General features: G+C 48.3%; 1 protein-coding gene across 1 annotated transcript in view; it reads left to right on the top strand.

The window, feature by feature from the left end:
* The window catches only part of VAV1 (vav guanine nucleotide exchange factor 1), a 47,720-nt gene extending 36,477 nt beyond the window's left edge, over window positions 1-11,243 (top strand). The window contains 6 exon segments of the mRNA XM_030293838.2: window positions 302-333; window positions 4,050-4,166; window positions 5,659-5,746; window positions 7,544-7,658; window positions 8,843-8,994; window positions 10,937-11,243. Coding sequence (XP_030149698.1) covers window positions 302-333; window positions 4,050-4,166; window positions 5,659-5,746; window positions 7,544-7,658; window positions 8,843-8,994; window positions 10,937-10,990 — 558 coding nt within the window. The 3' untranslated portion in view covers window positions 10,991-11,243.
* Window positions 11,244-20,894: the final 9,651 nt, after the last annotated feature.

Raw genomic sequence — 20,894 nt, forward strand, 5'->3', positions numbered from 1 at the left:
GCGAGATCATGACCTGAGCCGAAGTCGGCCGCTTAACCGACTGAGCCACCCAGGCGCCCCATAAAATCCATTCTTAACTTGAGGGTCATGCTACAACAGTGGCTGGACAACCCCTGAGTGGAAGTGGACCAGTCTCTCCCATTAGATTCTGAGGCTGTGTCTTCAATGAATAGCACAGTGCCTGGCGTATAATAAACACTCAATAAATGATGGCAGAGTGAATGAGTATATGAGTGATGCACCCTGCACTCCGTTGCTAACCTTGGCTCTTTACCCTAAGTCTCGGTCTCTGTGTCCCCAGGGTCCCCCTCAGGACCTGACTGTTCATCTCTGGTGAGTGGAACTACCTTTCCTATTTTCAACTTGGGCCCCCTGGGGTGGGTTCCCTGGCTGGGCACGGAAGGCGACTCCAAACCAATATCTCATTCATTTTTTGAACTCTGGGCATCGACTGCTGGATGGAGCCCTGGGCCCAGGGCTGCTGAGGCGCGAGCAAACAAAAGAAGGTCCCTGATTTTGGGCGATTAGGGCCTCACTGGAAGGAAAATGATGGTGGTGATGTTACCAGCAGCCCCTCGCCCCTGTTTTTTGAGCACCTATTGAATGTAGAGCAGTGAGGGGCAGGTGTTTACAGTGTTGCTTCTGGAGTCCACTGACAGGGTTCAAATCCTGAGTCCAGTATTTCCCGGCTGTGTGACCTTGGGCCAGTAACTCAGCCTCTCTGTGCTTCAGCTTTCCTTTCCGGAAAATAGACTAATACCGACTTATGCTTCCTAGGGCTGTTGTAAGGCTTTTTTTTTTTTTTTTTTTTTTTAATTTTTTTTTTCAAACGTTTATTTTATTTTTGGGACAGAGAGAGACAGAGCATGAACGGGGGAGGGGCAGAGAGAGAGGGAGACACAGAATCGGAAACAGGCTCCAGGCTCCGAGCCATCAGCCCAGAGCCCGACGCGGGGCTCGAACTCACGGACCGCGAGATCGTGACCTGGCTGAAGTCGGACGCTTAACCGACTGCGCCACCCAGGGCGCCCTGTTGTAAGGCTTAATGGGGCTGTTAGTCCTGTGCCTGGCACACAGTAAGCACTTTTTATTTTTCATGTTTTTAACATCTCTGACATTGCAATGGCTCTTACAATCGACGGAGTATCAGTCTTCTGCCTACTTTTATGGGTAGTGGTTTTTATTTCATAATGGCCCATGAAGGAACAGTGCCTTTTACGATCACTGGCCTCTTAGATGATGTAACACGGGAATGTTCTTATGGCTGCTGTGTCCGTGCTTTAGGGAGCGCGTTGAATTTTCATACCAACCCTTGGCCACTCTCCTTTCCTTTTGGGAAAGAAGGAGGCAACCGAGGCTCAGAGAGGGGAAGTGACTTGTTCGATGTCACACAGTGAGGAAGGGAACGGAGATGGGATGGAGCCCATCTGCCTGACTCCAGAGCCTGACCTTCCTGCCTCTGGAAAGTCATGATGCTGACAGACCACGTGTTAGGCGCCTCAGCCTCGTCTGGTCAGAAATGTCCTCTGCAGAGGGTAGTTTTATCTTCCTTTTTTTTAGAAGAGAAAACTGGGGCCCAGAGTGTGGCAAAATCAGCTCCCAAGGTCACAGAGCAGCCAAGTAGCAGAGCCAGGATTCAGACCTGGTGTCTGCCCTCCCCTGCTGGGATGTGGTCACCAGGCGTGGAGTTGTATCAGGAGAGCGAGACCCTCACTTTAGGTGCAGAATTGGAGGAGGCAGCCAAACACTCAGGCATTGAGATCCGTGATGGTTCAATGAGGCATTTAAAATAATCGAAAGCAAGGCAAACTAAATCCATGATAAGCAAAACATCAAAACTGTAAATCAAGACAGGACCTGACAGGGCTGGGGGTAGAAAGAGTTGAACCCAAGAGTATGGAGGTCGATCTTGTCTTTATTTAAAGCCTTGGCATTTTGTTCACCATGGATTTTCTTTTGCATTCATTTCAAAACCTGAGGTGAAATCCACATAACGTAAAACTAACCGTTTAAAGTGGCGTTTATGTTAGTATTTATGTTTATATTACATATTCACATGCATATATCGTATACAGTTATATATTACCTCAAGTTAATGGTATATTATTTGTTATATATTTACATTTGCAGCATAAATATATTCATATCCACATTTATATGTCATCTGTAATTACATATCATCCAAAACTAGTAAATAGTATGTATGTTACGTATTTACAGTTATAACATAATACATTCATATTCACATTTATGTGTCATGCATAATTGTATATTATCTATAATATATATTAATATATTATATGATATATTAATTATAATATAATTAATTAATATATATTATATTATAGTATATATTATATAATATACTATATAACTATACATTATAATTATAATATAGTATATAATATATAGTCATATATTATAATTAATTATATATAATCATATAATATATATAATATATATAATCTATATAATATAATATAATATAATAAATATTATATTATATATTAATATATATTCTTTATGTTATATATTTACATTATGGCACAAATATATTTATATCCAGTGGCATTTACTACATTCACAAGGTTGGGTGGCCATCATCACTATGAGTCTAGAACATTCCATCCCCCCAAAGGAAACCCTGCCCCCGTGTGTGGTCACCCCCCTGCCTCCCCAGCCCCCAGCACCTTCCTCTGACCCCTTCCTGTCTGTGGATGTGCCTTTTCTGGACATTCCACACACGGCTGTCTTTTCTGAGCATCCTACGTTCGGGATCCGTCCACGAAGCGGTGCATGTCAGAGCCTTGCTCCCTTTCTGGCCGCTTTGGCAATCATTTTGACTTTTAAAAGTATTGCATTAAAATACTCCTTCCTTCATTTGCTGTCTTTTACCTTGCTGGCGGAGTAGTTTGGCTCCCGCTTCGCAGTTGGTATCCGAGGCTAGTGTCTCAGCCCTCTCATCCAGCTTCTGTCCTGGTGGCCACAGAGACGGGCGAGGAGTGTGGATGCGGTAAATGCCCGTCCCAGTAATGCCAAATTCCAGAGTAAAGGGGAAAACGTCTGCTTTTCTATACTCACAGTCTCAGCCGAGTGTGTGGGTTTTTCCCCACATCTAAGCAGTTCTGCAATTCTCCCCTCTCAGCTGGCTGTCATGCAGTTCAGTTCATTTCTGACACTGCCCACCTAGAGATGACTGCAGTCCCCACCGGTTAGGGGTCGGTTCCCAGGAGACTGCCAATGTCCGGTCCAGGCTTCCAGGACTTCCCACCGACCGGCTGTAAATTAGAGGTTCCCACAACGTCGTCCCCAGTTTGCTAACACAAACTCCCAGAATGCAGGAAAATGGTTTACTTAGGAGATTACCAGTTCATTATAAAAAGGCATTTCAGGGAGCCAGAATTCCCGTCCCCTTCTAGGTCCTTCTAGGGGAACTAAGAATCAGATTGACATGACACAGTGAGAGGAGAAAAGTCAAATTGAATTTTGTGTGTGGGGGGACGCCACCCAGACGCTGAAATCCCAAGACAGTCGGGCAAACGGAGGCATGTACGTCATTCTGAACCAAGGAGAAGGGAGCAATGGTGTGGGACTTGAAAGGGAAGGAAGGCACTTCTCTGGAAGATGAAGAAGAGGAAATCTTTGGTACACATGTTTGCTGGGCCACTCAAAAGCTGTGGGTCACAGAGGATTTGATCAAACAGGACTTGCTAGGTTCCTCTGTGTCCGTGGTACTTCGTTCGTAGACTAATGGATGTGTCTGTGCTGACAGCTCTTTGCCCCCAGCAGGTGCTCTGTCCGGATCCGTTTGGGGCAGTTTCTTTTTTTTTTTTTGGTCGGGTGGGGCAGGGGGGGAAGGTAAAGAGTTTTGATTGCTTTTTAACCCAAAATAGTCTTGACACCAAAGTGGCCCATTTTGGAGCAGCCCGCCCTGGGACTGTCACCTGCTGAAAAATCACAGGATGGGGGAAAGAGTGGCCTCAGTATGACAACGTGGGGGCTCAAGCATAGGGGCCGTGTGGACCTCTCTCCCTGATGTATCCTGACAGGTACGCTGGCCCCATGGAGCGTGCTGGGGCAGAAAGTATCCTCACCAACCGCTCGGATGGGACGTTCTTGGTGCGGCAGCGGGTGAAGGACTCAGCAGAATTTGCCATCAGCATTAAGTAACTCCTCCCACCCCTGACTCCCTGTGATTTGGGTGCTGCAGGAAGGAGCCTGGGAGGAAGGGAATGAACTATCCTGACAGCCATCTCTCACTGAGCCCTGTGGCGTCCTGGGTGTTTTTATCCGTCTTATTCCTTTTACTTGACTGACACCTACAAGAAAACGATATGCCTCCCAGACAGTCTCCAAAAGGCATTTAGCTATCCTAGTGAGAGGCAGAAATGCCACCTGGACCCAAGGCTAGTGGGTCCCTTCACTCATGTCTGTCTGTTGTGTGAGCTTCTCACTCACGGTGACTTGTTTCCGGATTGGTTTTGTAATTTTGTCTTTTTTTCCTTAAGTTTATTTATTTAGAGAGAGAGAGAGAGAGAGAGTGGGGGAGGGGCTGAGCAAGAGGGAGAGAGAGAATCCCAAGCAGGCTCTGCACTGTCAGCACAGAGCCCGACACGGGGCTCTATCCCACGAACCGTGAGATCGTGACCTGAGCCAGAATCAAGAGTCAGATGCTTAACCAACTGAGCTGCCCAGGCGCCCCTGAAATTTCGTCTTGTGATCTCGGGTGGGGCTTTCCTGGTGGCAGTCTTCTGCTGCTTGGGTCTCCAGAGATTTTGCATTTGTTTTCATTGGGGTCACCGACAGGTGGATTTGTTTTTAGGTTAATTCTTTAGCTTCCCAGGCTGTACATGTGGTTTAAGTTCAAACACCAAAACCTGCATGAGGGCAGGTCTGAGGTTCTGAATTCACAAGGGTGACTTTTCTGTGTTGAGTCTGAGACAGACCTTTTTTATTGGCCGTCTGTGCGATGGGTGGTTTTTCTAGAGGATGTAGCATTTGACCGTCCAGGCTTATGGGGTGTAGGCAGGTCTCACTGCTAACTCCACCTCCATGGACCCAGTAACTCATCCCATGTCTCTGTGGGGTCATCAAGGCATAAGATACTTGGTGACCAAGATAAACAAACGCTGTAGGGTAGCAGTTCGTGCAATAAGCTTGGTTTTTAGTTTCAACCTCATTTCTGGCCACTGGGAATTTCCCTTGCTTTTTTGAGAGCTCAGCATTTTTTTTTCTCATCATTTCTAGTTTTCTGGAGTCAGATTTTTGTTGTTGTTGTTGTTGTTATCTAGGTTTCCTTGTTGGCAGATGTGAATATCTCTTCCATGCCCTTACTGACCTGTGGTCTGCCATCTTGGTGGAAATGGGTCTCTTTTCCCATCCTATAGATTCTAGGTCCTTCGTCTTGGGGGAAGGATAGATCTCATCTTCTCTGTTATAGAACGTGTCTTTCTTCACAAGATCTTTGTGACTTCTTAACAACCCTCTGAATCAGGGAAGGTGATTCAGTGGTCTCGCCCTCCCTGAATTTGTCAAGATTGTGCCTTCCATGGTTGGGGGTGTATAGACTGGGGCTGACACCTGGCAGGGGACAGATGAGCTTGGGTCCCCAGCCTCAGGGCTGAGTGACCATCCGGGCCTCTCTCTCACTGCTTCCAGGTATAATGTTGAGGTCAAACACATTAAAATCATGACAGCAGAAGGATTGTACCGGATTACAGAGAAGAAGGCTTTCCGGGGGCTTACGGTAAGGGCCAATCTACCCCATCCCCAGTCTCCCAGCATCGAGGCAGGGCCCTCCCTGAAGCTCCATCTTGGGACCCCCCCCCTCACCTTCACACACTCAGAGAAGCCTCTCAAAGAACCCTGTGAAACAATTGGCTTTCAACTCATTCCCCTGATGGCTGATGATGAATGGCAATGAGCATTTACTGAGCACTTAGTGAGTGCCAGACATGCTGTAGAAAGAACTCCAGTGTTCCCTTAAGTCACTGAGGGACATCCCATTTCACATGCAGGTGAAATCGATGTTTTGTCCTTACCTTGTGTCACAGAAGAGCATTGGTCTTGTTTCAAGACCTCATCTGTTCAATGATCTTTTCACTGAGAATTCAAATGCCTGTTTGGTGCCTTGTAATTTTGGGCAATCTTTTAGACATTTTAAGCCCATGGGTCTAAGACACATGAATCTTACCTACGGTCTGTGGATCCCTGCCGAGCTTTGGGTCCTCTGGTAGAACATCCAGAATTTTGCACATACCTGAATGTATTTTTCTTGGAGGCGAGGGTCTCAGATTTCACTCGATCCTCCAACGGATCCTTGGCTTCCTAAAAGGTTAGGGACTGTTAATTTATTCTACAATTTTTTTTCCTCCCCCAAACTTGTTTCTGAAAATTTTGCTCCTCATTTTTTTTTTTTTTTATTTCTGAAAAATTTCCAAAAACTTACTGGAATAGTGAGAGGAACATTCATGAATCTTTCATGTACATTTACTAATTGTTACCTCTTTTGTGCCCTCTGTTAATCCCTCCCCGCCCCCTACACACATTTAATCTGCTGTATATAAGGGTAAGTTGCAGGCGTCAAGACCCTTCTTCAAAAAATACTTTAGCATGAATATCCATAGACATTCTTGTACCTCATCACAATATCATTATTATACCCAGGAAGTTGAGCATTGCTGCAAAATTTATGTAATATGCAGTCCAATTTCCAAACTCTCTGATGGCCCCATATATATCTTTTATAGCTCTATTTTTCCTCCAGGATATAATTAAGGATCACACATTGCATTTAGCTTTTGTCTCCTTAGTCTCTTTTCATTTGTAATAGTTTGTCAGTCTTTCTAAAATGTCTCTCTCTCTCTCTCTCTCTCTCTCTCTTTTTTTCTTTTTTTTTGGTCTTTCATAATACTGGCATTTTTGAAATCTAGAACTCCAAACCATGAGAGATTTTGTTTTGTCTTAGCCACTACATTCTATTGCCCCTTTCCTCCAGGGGACTGTATTCTGGATCTGCCCTTTTCCAGATATGAGACCCTGGACAAGGAACTTGGCTTCTCTGTGACTCAGTTTCTCCATTTTTAAAATGGGGGAATCATGAATGTATTCCTTTCACGGTTATTAGGACATTCTGATGATGTGTGATTGCACACTGACCAGCACATAGTAGGTGTTCAATAAACAGAATTATTATTCTTATTATAATAATTAATTATACAAATAAGGTTCTTGATATCCATGGGGGGGGGTTGATTTTGGTGAGCTGTGTATCAGGCAAGTTGATTATTTGTTAAATTTATTATCAAGTGAGTTGGCTGTTAAGAGAACCAGCTTTAGGCAATGTGATCTCTTCCCCATAAAACAGTCCTGGTTGCTCAGGAAGGGAATGAGCCCCCCGTCATGGGGAACAGTCCAGGAGTCACTTGCCAGGGAGGTCAGAAGAGGGATCTGCTGCACCCGAGGAGTTAGCTGTAACCCCTTCCAGCCCTGGCCCCTCATGGGCTGGCCCACTGGCAGAGCTTCCGTCCCTCTGTCCCTCCAGGAGCTGGTGGAATTTTACCAGCAGAATTCCCTGAAGGACTGCTTCAAGTCTCTGGACACCTGCCTGCAGTTCCCCTTCAAGGAGCCTGAGAGGAGAGCCATCAGCAAACCACCAGGTAGAGGTCAATATCAAGCGCTAATGAGTATCTATAACCTTCTCCCACAAAAAAGGCAAAATTGCCTCTCTCACCCATAGGTTCACTGACATTATCTGGGATGTTGGATACAGTGCGCTGTGAACTAAAATAATTACAACGTATGCTTAAGGAACTTTTTCTTAACGATTGCATTTGACTTCTCAAATACAATATCAAGAATTATTTAGCCTGTGTCTGTATTTCTTGTTTTCCATATTTTTCTTTATTTTTTAAATTCCTTACTCTGACCCACATTTCATTTTGCTGGAGTGCATCCTGAAGTTTCTGAATTCTTATACATTAGAATTTTTTTTAAAAAGAGGGATTTAAAAATTAATTTTTGTGGGGCGCCTGGGTGGCTCAGTCGGTTAAGCATCCGACTTCAGCCAGGTCACGATCTCGCGGTCCGCGAGTTCGAGCCCCGCGTCGGGCTCTGGGCTGACGGCTCGGAGCCTGGAGCCTGCTTCCGATCCTGTGTCTCCCTCTCTCTCTGCCCCTCCCCCACTCTCACTTTGTCTCACTCTGTCTCTCAAAAATAAATGTACAAAAAATTTTTTTAAATTAATTATTGTTAAAATATTACGTTTTTGAAAAAGCAGCAGCAACATAACATCAGGACTCCAATCCTTAATGGAGGATCCCCATCACCCAGTGAAATAAATGTATCTGTCTGCACATTGCTGATTTGCCCTGATGTATACACGGATCTCAGCACATTTGCAGAAATACTACAAAGTAGTTTTACATTCCACAGTGTTGCTTAACATTTTACTATGAAAAGTTTACTATGAAAAGTTCCCCCCCCCCCCGTTCATCTTTCTTTTATTCCTCTTTTTCTACCCTTGGTCCTCTTGAGGATAATTAATATTAACAGCGTAAAATGAATTTTTCCATAGCTTTCCTCTGTTTCTTTCATTATAAATATAGAGAAACCATTAAAAAAATACATAAATGGCATTATTTTCTAAATTTGGATACTGGTTGGGCTGGAAAGATGATTCCAGAAGTACAGTTGTGTCCTCTCAGGGCATCTAACCCTCTACACAAAGAAGCATTGAGGGACTTTCCATCCTCCTGTTACCTTCCTGAAAGCAGACTGTCCCCAGATGGGGGGTGGGTATCTGCTCCAAGCCCTTTGCCCACTTCTGCTCTCCCCTACACAGCAGGAAGCACGAAGTATTTTGGTACAGCCAAAGCACGCTATGACTTCTGTGCCCGGGACCGATCAGAGCTGTCCCTCAAGGAGGGTGACATCATCAAGATCCTTAACAAGAAAGGTCAACAAGGCTGGTGGCGAGGGGAGATCTATGGCCGGGTGAGTTGGGGTGAATCTTGGCAGCCTGGGGAAAGGGCATGGGGGTGACCTGGCTATAGTGGAGGCGTGCTGGAATTGTGGAAGGGAGCAGGTGGGGAGGTCTTCCCTGGTCAGAGGGGAGGAGAGGACATAAAGATTTCATTCCTTCACATAACTTGCATTTATTTCCTGAAAGCCTACTACGTGTCGAGCATTCTTCTGGGTGCTGAGGAGACAAAAATGAGGGCTGTTCAGGCACTGTCCTCATGAAACTCATAGTCTAGTGAAGACAATAGACTTGTAACCAAGCAGGTACAATGCTGAGTGGTCAGGGTTGAGATGGGGAATCACAGGGCAGGATGGGAGCAGGTCAGAAGCACTTCAGAGAGGCCAAGGTTTTCCCTGAGGGATGAGTGAAGTTAGCCAGGTGAGAAGATCATAGAGGTGGGAAGTATTCCAGGCAGAGACCAGCATGTGCAAAGGCCCTGAGGTGAGAGAGTGGTTGGCATGTTTGGGGGACACGGAGGGAGGGATTTTTGTCTATCTTGTTAACTGCGGGGTCACCAGTGCCTGGAACAGTGTGTGACACATAAATATTGAATGCATGAAGAGGCATAATTGGAACTGACCACTCTTGCCTTTTGTGCTTTTTTGCCTGCTTGAATTCGGACTGTCAGGAGGGACCTCTAACACACGAAGTTCGTGTCTACCTGGTTCTTATTTTTGTCTCACAAAGGCAGGGAGTCTTCTTTATTTAACCCATGAATTAATTCCTAGTCTCTAGAACACTGCCTCGCTTGTAATGGTTTCTCAAAAATATTTGTTGAATGATGATAAGGACACTGGTCAGGAGCTTATGTTCTACTGGGGGGGACATACATGAAAAAACAGCCTGGATAATTGCTTAGGTGAACTTTTTTTTTTTTTTTTTTTTTTTTTTAAGAATTGTGGAAGGTAAGCTCAGTATGCAGTGGAGGACAGTTGGGGTTTGAGAGAGCCTTTTGGGGGTATATGGGAAGGTCTGGGCTATGATGAATTCACCCATCGTTGTATCCATCCACCCATCCGTGCACCATCCATCCATTCACCCATCCATCCACCCATCAATCCATCCATCCATCCCACTACCCCTCTACTCATCCATCCATCCATCCACCCACCCGCCCATCTACCCATCTGTGTCCCCACCCGCCCGTCCACGCATCCATCCACCCATCCATGCGTCTGTCCATCCATCCATCCATCCATCCATCCTTTTAAGAAATATTTATTGGGGGCGCCTGGGTGGCGCAGTCGGTTAAGCGTCCGACTTCAGCCAGGTCACGATCTCGCGGTCCGTGAGTTCGAGCCCCGCGTCAGGCTCTGGGCTGATGGCTCAGAGCCTGGAGCCTGTTTCTGATTCTGTGTCTCCCTCTCTCTCTGCCCCTCCCCTGTTCATGCTCTGTCTTTCTCTGTCCCCAAAAAATAAATAAACACTGAAAAAAAATTTTAAAAAAAGAAATATTTATTAATCTCTTGTGTGCCAGAACTATTCTAGGCTCTTGGGAATCTAATGAATAATGCAGACAGGAATCCCTGCCCTCGGGGAGCTCATGTGGTAGTGGGGGTATGGAGACAGACAACAAGCTAATAAATAAGTAACGTATATAATCAACAAGATGCTGACAAGTGCTATGGAGAAAAATAAAGCCAAGAATAGGGATAAGGGGTGTTGAGGTGGGTGGGGTTTGCAGTTTTAAATGAGGTCAGGAAGACCTTATGAATAGGGTGACATATGATAGAGAGCTCTCTGGAAGGCGGGGTGAGGGGGGTCAGCCATGTATACCTCTGGGGGATGTACTTTCTGAGGTAGAAGGTGTGGCAGGTGCAAAGGTCCTGAGGTGAGAGGGAACCTGCCCGGTGTGTTGGGGAACAACGGGGAACGTGCAGAGGCTGTCCTAACCACTTCCTCCTCTCTCTCCAGGTTGGCTGGTTCCCCTCCAACTACGTGGAGGAAGATTACTCTGAATACTGCTGAGCTTGGCACACTGGCCAAGAGACGAGAAACTCCAGGCTCTGAGCCCAGGATGAGCAGGCAGCAGGGCCAGGGGGCTGTGACAGGTCCCAGCGGGCTGAGCACCGGTATGGATGGTGGAGGGCCAGCGTCCAGCTGGCAGGGCTCCTGGGATGGTGCTCTGCCACGGTTAATTTATAACACACCGATTTCCTCCTGGGGCCCCTCGAGAAGGCGGGGCTCGAGGCAACAGCTTTTAATAAAATGTCGAAAGGAAGGACTGTAGTCGTTCAGGATGACAGGGAAGGGTGGGAGAGGACGTGGGGACACCGATGAGAGCCCTCTCCCCGATCCCTGCCTCCCAGCTTTATCATCTTACCGTGCCATTTAAAATAAGACCCGACGGGGGCGCCTGGGTGGCGCAGTCGGTTAAGCGTCCGACTTCAGCCAGGTCACGATCTCGCGGTCCGTGAGTTCGAGCCCCGCGTCGGGCTCTGGGCTGATGGCTCGGAGCCTGGAGCCTGTTTCCGATTCTGTGTCTCCCTCTCTCTCTGCCCCTCCCCCGTTCATGCTCTGTCTCTCTCTGTCCCAAAAATAAATAAACGTTGAAAAAAAAAAAAAAATTTAAAATAAGACCCGACGAAGGAAATGGGGCCCCCATGAGGCAGGGAAGAATTTTGCACTCACGGATTCCAGATCACAAAAAGTGTTAACTCTGCTTTGTTTTTGTCTGTGCTGGACCTTCATTACTCTCCGATTCTGCTAAGAGGTGGAGACCTCATGTTAGTCCGTTTCCCCCCAAGATTCCAGGGCCCTTGGCACTGGGGTGTTGGGCAGACAGCTGGTACGTGGAGGTTCCCTATCTCACTGCCATCTGCAGACAGATGTCATTGCTTTTGCTTCACCTCTGTTTCCCCTACGTCTTCCGTGTCTCTCTCGGCACACGCAAGACATCTGGCCGTTTGTCCTGAAATGCCGAGTGGAACCACTGTACTTCTTGGTTTATCTGCAACAGTCCTGGTGTAGTTATTAATCACGACCCTTTTCACTCTTCAAAGGGTCCTGGTTTGGGTGACAGACTGTACGGTCACTGTCTTAGGTTGGGCTTTTCCAGAAGCAGAGCCTGAGACAAGGATTTGGGTGCGCAAAGTTAATCCGGGAGGTGATCCCGGGAAGTAGCCAGAAGGGAGAGAGAAGGGAGAAGGGAAAAGGAAGGAGACAGTACAGGGAGCCCTGATGGGCAGGTGACAACTGTGGGCTTCGGGGGCTTATTCTTGTTGGGGATCCCTGGAGGTCTGCGTAGGACATGCCTTGCAGTTGAAGGACAAAGAGCTGGGGTGTGTGTTCGCCAACGTCTATCAGTCATTGATCGAGAACAGCTTGTATCTGGGCGGTGCGTGTGCTGATGGCTGGAGGACCACAGGTGTTTCTGGAGCTCCTGACCTGTTGGATATTGTCAGTACTGGGTGGGTATTGTCAGTGGGTGGGGTGCTCACAGTGCCTGCGTGCAGCCATCCCTACCCAACAGGTGCCGTGTGCAGGGTGCGGGGGGACGTCTGCAGGGCTTGCTAAACCCTGGGTTCCATAGGGCTCCAGGGAACCTTCTTCCTCCCGTATCACCCTGAAGCCACCTAAACAGGGGTGTGCGGATAGGATACGGGGATGCTTCTCTGGACCTGTTTCTTCTCCCCCACCTTGGGGAGCCACGACCTGTCCTGTTGCAGGAAAAGTATCTACATGGCCAGGTTTTTTTTTCTTTTAATTTTTAGACTTACTTAAAAAAAATTGCGGCAACATTTACATCATATAAAATTAACCACCCTGACCAGTTTTACGTGCACCATCCAGTACTGTGGTGTATATTAATTGTGCAAGCAATCTCCAGAATTTTTCATCTTGCAAAATGAAAACCCTGTCTCCTTTAAGCAACAACTCCCCAGTCCTTCCTCCCTCCAGCCCCTAGAACCCGCTATGGCCAGACTTTTATCAGGAATCCTTTGGGGCTTAGATTTTTTTATATATATAATCTCTAAGTTTTATTTATTTATTTGTTTATTTATTTATTTATTTATTTATTTTCAATAGATGAAGTTTATTGTCAAATTGGTTTCCATACAACACCCAGTGCTCATCCCAAAAGGTGCCCTCCTCAATACCCATCACCCACCCTCCCCTCCCTCCCACCCCCCATCAACCCTCAGTTTGTTCTCAGTTTTTAAGAGTCTCTTATGCTTCGGCTCTCTTCCACGCTAACCTCTTTTTTTCCTTCCCCTCTCCTGGGGCTTAGATTTTTGAGGCTCAAAAGCCAAGATGCAAAATCTCTAAAAAAGGCTTTTGAAGTTTTTTTTAATGTTTTATTATTTATTTTTGAGAGAGAGAGAGAGAGACAGAGCATGAGTGGAGGAGGGGCAGAGAGAGAGGGAGACACAGAATGAGAAGCAGGTTCCAGGCTCCGAGCCGTCAGCACAAAGCCCGACACGGGGCTCGAACTCACAAACCATGAGATCGTGACCTGAGCCGAAGCCGGACGCTCAACCGACTGAGCCACCCAGGCGCCCCACTAAAAGAGGCTTTTGAAACTCAAAAGCCAAAAAGCTGTTTGGGTTTTTTTGTAACTCTCCTGAAGGTTGCAGAAATAACCCTTTGGAGGCTGGGGAAGGGCCATGGGCTATATGTTGATTTGGGGGGAAATAGTTAACACTTCTGACTGTCACCCACTGCACACTAATAACAGAGGCAGCCCTCCTGTCAAACATGCAACGTGGCCTGATGCTACAACCAGCTCTGGGGACAGTGGAGCTGCATGGCCAGGACTCCGGGGAGATCCTCAGGTCAGTTTTGGTCCTGGAAAATTAGCTGTAACACTTTGGGAAAGTGACTTCACTTCTCTGAACTAGAGGAAGATGAGAAGTCACCTGTCCGGGGGGGTAGACTTGTCCAGCGATGACGTGCAAAGCCACCCTCTTACCCATCACTCCAGCAGCTGGTGGGAACCGTAGGTTTCCTAGTTCTGTCTTCAAGCAGAGGAAACCAGGGCCCAGACACCTGTGCACACCTGGCCAGGTGCGGGATCTGGACGCCGGAGTCTGGAAGCGTCTTCTGTGTTTGAAGGACCATGTAGCTGGAAAGGGGGTATTGGAGTCACAGAGGTCAGGACCATGTGGGGGTTTTCTGCCCTCCCCCATGACTCACCCCCTGAGCCACGCCATGAAATTTGCTTAAGGTGGCTACCTGGGCTAATTCAATGGTGTTGATGAGGTTGAGGTTATGAACTTGTTCTTGGAGGTCCTAAGCATCACCGTCCTCCAGCCACAGGCTGAGCTTTGACCCCAGTGATGCCTTGGGCTCTCACCCCAGACCTGGGGGTCTTTACGGTACAAGCTGTAAAGTCAGTCACTTTAGGCCACATGTTCTGCAGTAACGAGTGACTTTCCAATCTCCGTGTCTTACAAACAACTCCTTGATGTATTAGCTTCGACTGTGCTGAAGAAGTTTCCGGAAGGAGAAGACACGGTTTGAGACATACCAGGCTCAGGATACACGAGGCTCATGGCAGAAAGAAAGGAGAGATGTCAGGACCACTCAGTGGCTCTCAGAGTTTCTTCTGGAGAATGGAAGAACCACTTCCTTGTGCACTGCGCTGGCTAAAGCAGGTTGAACAACTAAGAGTGACGTTAACAGGGCAGGAATGTTTAATCCTCACACAGAGAGAGGTGTGAGTATTTGGAGCAAAGCGAGAATCGACCAGAGAGACCTTTAAATCATTCATTCATGATTCATTCACTTGTGTTTGTGATAAGCAGTTAATGACACCTGCTGTTATGGGGTAACCTACATCCCCTCCCAAATCAGGAGCTGACGTCCTAAGCAGGACCTCAGAATGTGACTGTATTTGGAGATAAAGTGTTTATAGTGGTGACTGAATCAAAACAAAGTCGTTAGGGTGGGCCCTAATCCAATGTGACCTGTGTCCTTGGAAGTATGGGGACACAGACATTCACGGATCATCGGTGAACCAAAGAGAGCAACCCCCAGAAAGAACCAAGCCAGCTGACATTTGATCTTGGACTTCTGGCCTCTGTGAGACAACACGCCTCCGTTGCATAAGCTGGCCTGTCTGTGGCACTTTGTTACGGCAGCCTGAGCAAACGCATACACCAGCTTTGTGCCCTGTGACCGAATCGGGCACAGACCTGCCTGCAAAGTGCATACGATCTAACGGGGACTCTTCATCAGCTAGGTGATCAGAACACACAGTGACGTGTTTCATACTGAGGGACGCGAGGGGTTATGGGAAAAGAGACAGACATAGCTCATCCAGTCTTGGGGTGAGGGGATGGTCAGGGAGGGCTTCCTGGAGGAGGGAACATCTAGGGTGGTACCTGAACAATGAGCTGGAGTATTTAAGAAAAATGCAGGGACATTTCTTAAGGGAGAGGTGCAAGTGAGGGTGTGCTTTGTGGATTCTGGGAACTGGTTTGCTTTTCTTAGGAGGGAAGGGAGAGAGTGGGGCTGGAGTTAAGTGTCAAACTGAGCCCAGGTCAGGCCCAGTGTAGGACCTGTCTTCTTACATGTCCCCCAGAGGGGCCAGGACAGGAGAGCCTGTGGCTGGCTTCCTGAAGACACGTGCCGGAGGAGGTGGTGAGGATGACGGGCCTCAGGTGAGCCCCGGAGGGGCCTGCTGATGGTTGGGGAGCTGGGTTCGAAGGCACAGCTCTCATCCCCTCTGCTGGTGCAGAAAGGTTACACACAGCAGCCCCCCAATGTCCTGGTTCTCTAATGCTGGCAATCAATTGCGTCTGGCTGCCTGGGGATGCACACACACACTTGTGCACGAGTGCACACACACACACACACACACACACTCTATCAGCTTGTTTGGGCGGCTGTAACAAAGGACACAGACGGGATGGCTTAAACAACAGAAATTTACTGTCTCAGTTCTGGAGGCCGGAAGTCCAAGATCAAGGGGGTGCTCGGTCCGGAGATGCCCGAGAAGGATTTGTTCCAGGACGCCTCTCTGAGCTTCTGGAAGCTTCTTGGCTCACGGCCGCACAACCCAGTGTTCACATGCCATCCTGCCTGTGTGCATGTCTGTGCCCAAAGTTCTTTTTCTTATGGGGACACCAGTCAGGCTGGATTAGAACCCACCCTGCCTCCAGAAGGACCTCAACTTAACTCGTTATATCCGCAAAGACCCTATTTCCACATAAGGTCATGTTCTGAGGTGCTGGGGGGCTGAGGACTTCACCATGTGGATTTGGGGGAGGATGTAATTCTATCCGTATCACAGACATAACGTGTACACGAAGGGCCTCACAAAGAAACCCCGCAGCATCGGGACAAACGCACATACAGATGGTCAGGAAGAAACACAGCCCCCAAATACACACAAGCGGCCGATTATACGCGGACGCACAGGTGGACACAGCCAGACACAAAGCTTTTGCCCGCGTGCAACTGCAGACAGACTGGTCTAGAGACACAGAGGCGCAGTGATGCTCCCCACACCGCAGCAGGCCAGCAGACCCCAGACCCAAATGCTCCTGCAAACTCGTCAAACACAGACTGAAAACTAGGACCACACACGGATACAACACTACCACCGCGCTGTGTCCACAGGCAATCCTGCGTGCGCACACACACGTGCATATGTAAGGCTGCTGTACACGGACGTGGAGACACGTTTCGGAGGCTCAGCCAGACACCCTCACAAGCCCAACCCTGGAAACCCACACCCTCAAGTAGACTCGTTCGTGCGCCCTCTCCTGGGCACTCACAGACTCAGATGGAGACATCCGTACGTGAAGTTGATGGCGGCAGACCTCAGACACAGGCGGGCAGCCCCTGGATCGGGCAGAAACATCTAGAAAGGCAAGACCCACGACCTGGAGGCATTTCCGCAGCAGAAGGCTGCAAAGTAAAGCCAAGCTCGCCCCCTGGTGGACGGTGGCAGTACTGTCCCGACCTGCTCTGCCGACCTGGGTGCCTGCTTGGGGAAGGGAGGAGAGAGCAGGGAAAGAATGTGTGTGTGAGTGTGTCTGTGTGTGTACCTGCACATGTGTGCTTGTCCACAAGCCCGTCTGTATGAGCCCAGATTTGGGCACCACCAGGGGCTCCTGATGCTTTTGGCTTCACAGCTGATCAGCCTCGTCATGCTGCCTAATGACACCCCTATTCCTTCCCCCGAAGCCACAGGGAAGGACATGTCCCGAGGGATGCCCGGAGGTCTTAATATGAGGGTCTTCCTGGATACAAGTGCTCCCAGCCTCCAGAGGCCAGAATGGGGCCAGAGCGAGAAATACAGATGGAAGGGCCTAGAGGGGCAAGGATTTTCCCAGAAGGGGAGGTTGGATCTGGGGTCTTTGAGGAGTATGTTCATGTTTGTACTGTTAAGAAGGTGGTGAAATGTCTTGTAGGTGGAAGGGACTCTATCCAGAACCTTTTACTGTGGTCTCAAGGCCCTTCCCGTTTCTCTAATCCCTTCCAGGGGCTTCCACTTGGGCTGTTGAGTCAGTACCTTGTTATCTTCTGGAAGAGACATGCTTAATCTAAAGGAGTGACTCTCTAATGGTGGAAGTTCAGTGAAATCAGGTTTGGGGCAGATTTCCTTTCTTCTTTTTAAAACTAGTTTACTGAGGTATGATCAATACCTAAAAAGCTGTGCATGTTGAATGTACGCATCACAGTGAGTTTGGGGATACTGTTTCTACCTGTGAAACCATCACCAATATCAAGGACAAAACATATCGGTCACCTCCCAAAGTTTCTTCCTGCGGCAGATTTTCATGGAGGGCCCCATCCTATTGCATGGGGAGTATTTACTCGAGGACAGCCTTTCCTCAGGGACCCAAAATGCTGTGTTTCCTTGGTGTTGAAGACTGAGGTCTCAGGTCACCTAAACTCTCTCTGCCGTGCTCAGGCACTAATCTGAAGCTATGTGCTGCCCTCTAGTGGCCATCTTTTTCTTCGGAAATGTTTATTCGTCTATTTTGAGAGACAGAGAGAGAGAGTGTGTGTGCGCGAGCAGGGAAGGGGCAGAGAGAGAGAGACAGACAGGGAGAGAGAGAATCCTAAGCAGGCTCCACACTGTCAGTGCAAAGCCTGATGCAGGGTTGGAGCCCGTGAACCGTGAGATCAGGACCTGAGCTGAAATCAAGAGTCAGACGCTTAACCGACTGAGCCCCCCGGGCGCCCCAAGTACCAGTCTCCCCCACTTCTGACCCACTTGGGAAAAGCACAGAGAGACATCAGACAGGCCAGGCATCTTATATAATCCGCATCTCCCTTCCTGCCCAGGACACGGTGGCCTCTGAAAGCAGAAAGTGGGGAAAGCTGAGTCACCAGCCCTGGGGTTGGGGGGGCGGGGGGGGGGATTGTTCACGTCTGTGCCGAGGCCGGAGTTCCTGGAGAAAGTGCACCGTGGAAAAGTGGGGAGGAAACTTGTGTTTCGGGCAGAGGAATCATCAAGCCTGGCAAGGCTCTCAGGAGCCTGTTAGGTCAATGCCCTGAGTTTTCTGGAAGAGAAATGCTTTTGTCCAAAGGAATGACTAATAGTGGAATTTCAGGAAACCAAGTCAAGCATGGGACAGGTTTTTTCTCTCTCTCTTTAGTTTTTATTTTTTTAAAAAATTCAATATTTCTTTATTTTTGAGAGAGAGAGACAGAGAGAGAGAGAGAGAGAGAGCATAAGCAGGGGAGGGACAGAGAGAGAGGGAGACACAGAATCGGAAACAGGCTCCAGGCTCCGAGCCATCAGCCCAGAGCCTGACGCGGGGCTCGAACTCACGGACCGTGAGATCGTGACCTGGCTGAAGTCGGACGCTTAACCGACTGCGCCACCCAGGCGCCCCAGTTTACTTATTTTAAAAATTTTTTATGCGTTTACTTCTTTTTGAGAGAGAGAGAGAGAGAAAGAGTGCAAGCAGGGGAGGGTCAGACAGAGAGGAGACACAGAATCCGAAGCAGGTTCCAGGCTCCAAGGTGTCAGCACAGAGCCTGATGCGGGGCTTGAACCCACGAACTGCGAGATCATGACCTGAGCCGAAGCAGGACGCCTAACCGACTGAGCCACCCAGGTGCCCCCCCTCTCTCTAGTTTTTTAGACCACTCTGTTGTCTGAAGAATGAGCTTGGTGCGATCAAGAATTTAAAAAAATTAGTAAAAATTACCCCCCCCCCCATTGCGAGAGCTTCCTATGGTGGCCCCTGCTGGCCTGCTCCAAGTCTTTGTGAAGATTAGAAGAAGGTGCCCCCCACCTCGGCAGGTGCAGGCACGCTCCCAGGGTGCCCCACTTAGCGCATGACGAACTTTGGTGTCCCCCTCGGCCAGGCACCTTGCACAGGAGCACGGGAGTCCTGTGAGGGATGGAAAAAAAAAATCCTGTTTTCACCACAGTCTTCTTAGACCACCACTTCTTACATTCTTGGAGTTTCACTTCCCTCAGATTCTGCCCTCTGTTTGCCTGGGTTCCGGGGCCCCGTGTTTGGGGAACAAATATGATGGCTTATTACTGCCTTCTCAAAGCTTCTGCACGTCCACATCCTCCTTCTGGCATCGTCTGAGTGAGATCCGGGGGAACAATCCCTCGGGCTGTGGCTTCTGCCCTCGTGAGATGCGGCGCTCGCAGAAACCATCCAGGGCGCTGAGTTTCTGCAGAAATTGGGAGAGTGAGGGGGGGGGGGGGGGGTAGGAACTCTGGCGATCGCCAGGTATCCGCTCCAAAGGAATTAGCAAGTCCCCACGCATTCCCACGATGGCATCCAATGTTGGTTCCAAACGTGGTGACCGAGTCTGTCCACAAGGATGGATGCCCAAGGAATACTGCTTCTCGGGTCAGAGTGCAGTTAGGAAACAGAAGCCATAGGCATTTGGATGTCTCATGGTTAACTTTTGAGGAAGTATAGATTTAGAATGTTTTATAGTTTTCTAGGGCAAATGTGTTCATCGCTGTGAAATGAGATCAGCTTCTACAGGAAAACAAATGTCAGAGGCCACACCCCACCACAGAAACTCACACCCCGTGTCTTTCGGTCGCTTTGTATAGCATAAACTAATTGGGTTCCTTTCCGTCGATGCACAATGAAACACTTCGGTGGAATCGTGGGCACTCTTTATTTTGGGGTCAATTCTAAGTCTATCAAGCAGTGATTTATGTACAGGAAACTGCTTCCTTTCACAACGTAAAATTTGATGAGTTTTGAAAGCCTCTGCTGGAGATACAGAACCTTTCCATCATCTCCCTAACTTTCTTTAAGCCCCCTGTTCTCCCTCCTTCTCCCTCTGCCTCCAGTCCTCACCCCAGGATTTGTCCCCCTCCCCTCCACCAACAATATATGGTTTGCATTTTCTAGAATATCCTGTTGTTGGACTTTGTGATGGTTAATTTTATGTCTGCTTGGCTAGAGTATGGTGATCAGTTGTGTGGTCAAACACCAGTCTAGATGCTGCTGTAGAGGTATTTATTTGTTTGTTTACGAGAGAGAAAGAGAGAGAGAGAGAGAGGCAAGGAGGGAAAGAGAATCCTGGTGCAGGGCTCGATCTCAGCACCCTGAGATCATGACCTGAGCCAAAAGTCAAGAATCAGACACTTAACCAACTGAGCCACCCAGGTGCCCCTGAAGGCATTTTAAAGATGTGATTAACATTGAGATAGGTCAACTTTGAGAAAAGCAGCTGACCCTCCATAATGCGGATGGGTCTTGTTTCCAGACTGCTTCAGCTTCCAGACTGCAACATAGAAATCTAGAAATTCTGCCTGAGTTTCCAACCTTCAGACTCAAGACAGAAGCATCAGCTCTTACCTGGGTCCCCAGCCTGATGGCCACCCAGGTGCCCCTGAAGGCATTTTAAAGATGTGATTAACATTGAGAGAGGTCAACTTTGAGAAAAGCAGCTGACCCTCCATAATGCGGATGGGTCTTGTTTC

This window comes from Lynx canadensis, chromosome A2 (genome assembly GCF_007474595.2).
Source record: "Lynx canadensis isolate LIC74 chromosome A2, mLynCan4.pri.v2, whole genome shotgun sequence".
Taxonomy (NCBI): Eukaryota; Metazoa; Chordata; class Mammalia; order Carnivora; family Felidae; genus Lynx; species Lynx canadensis.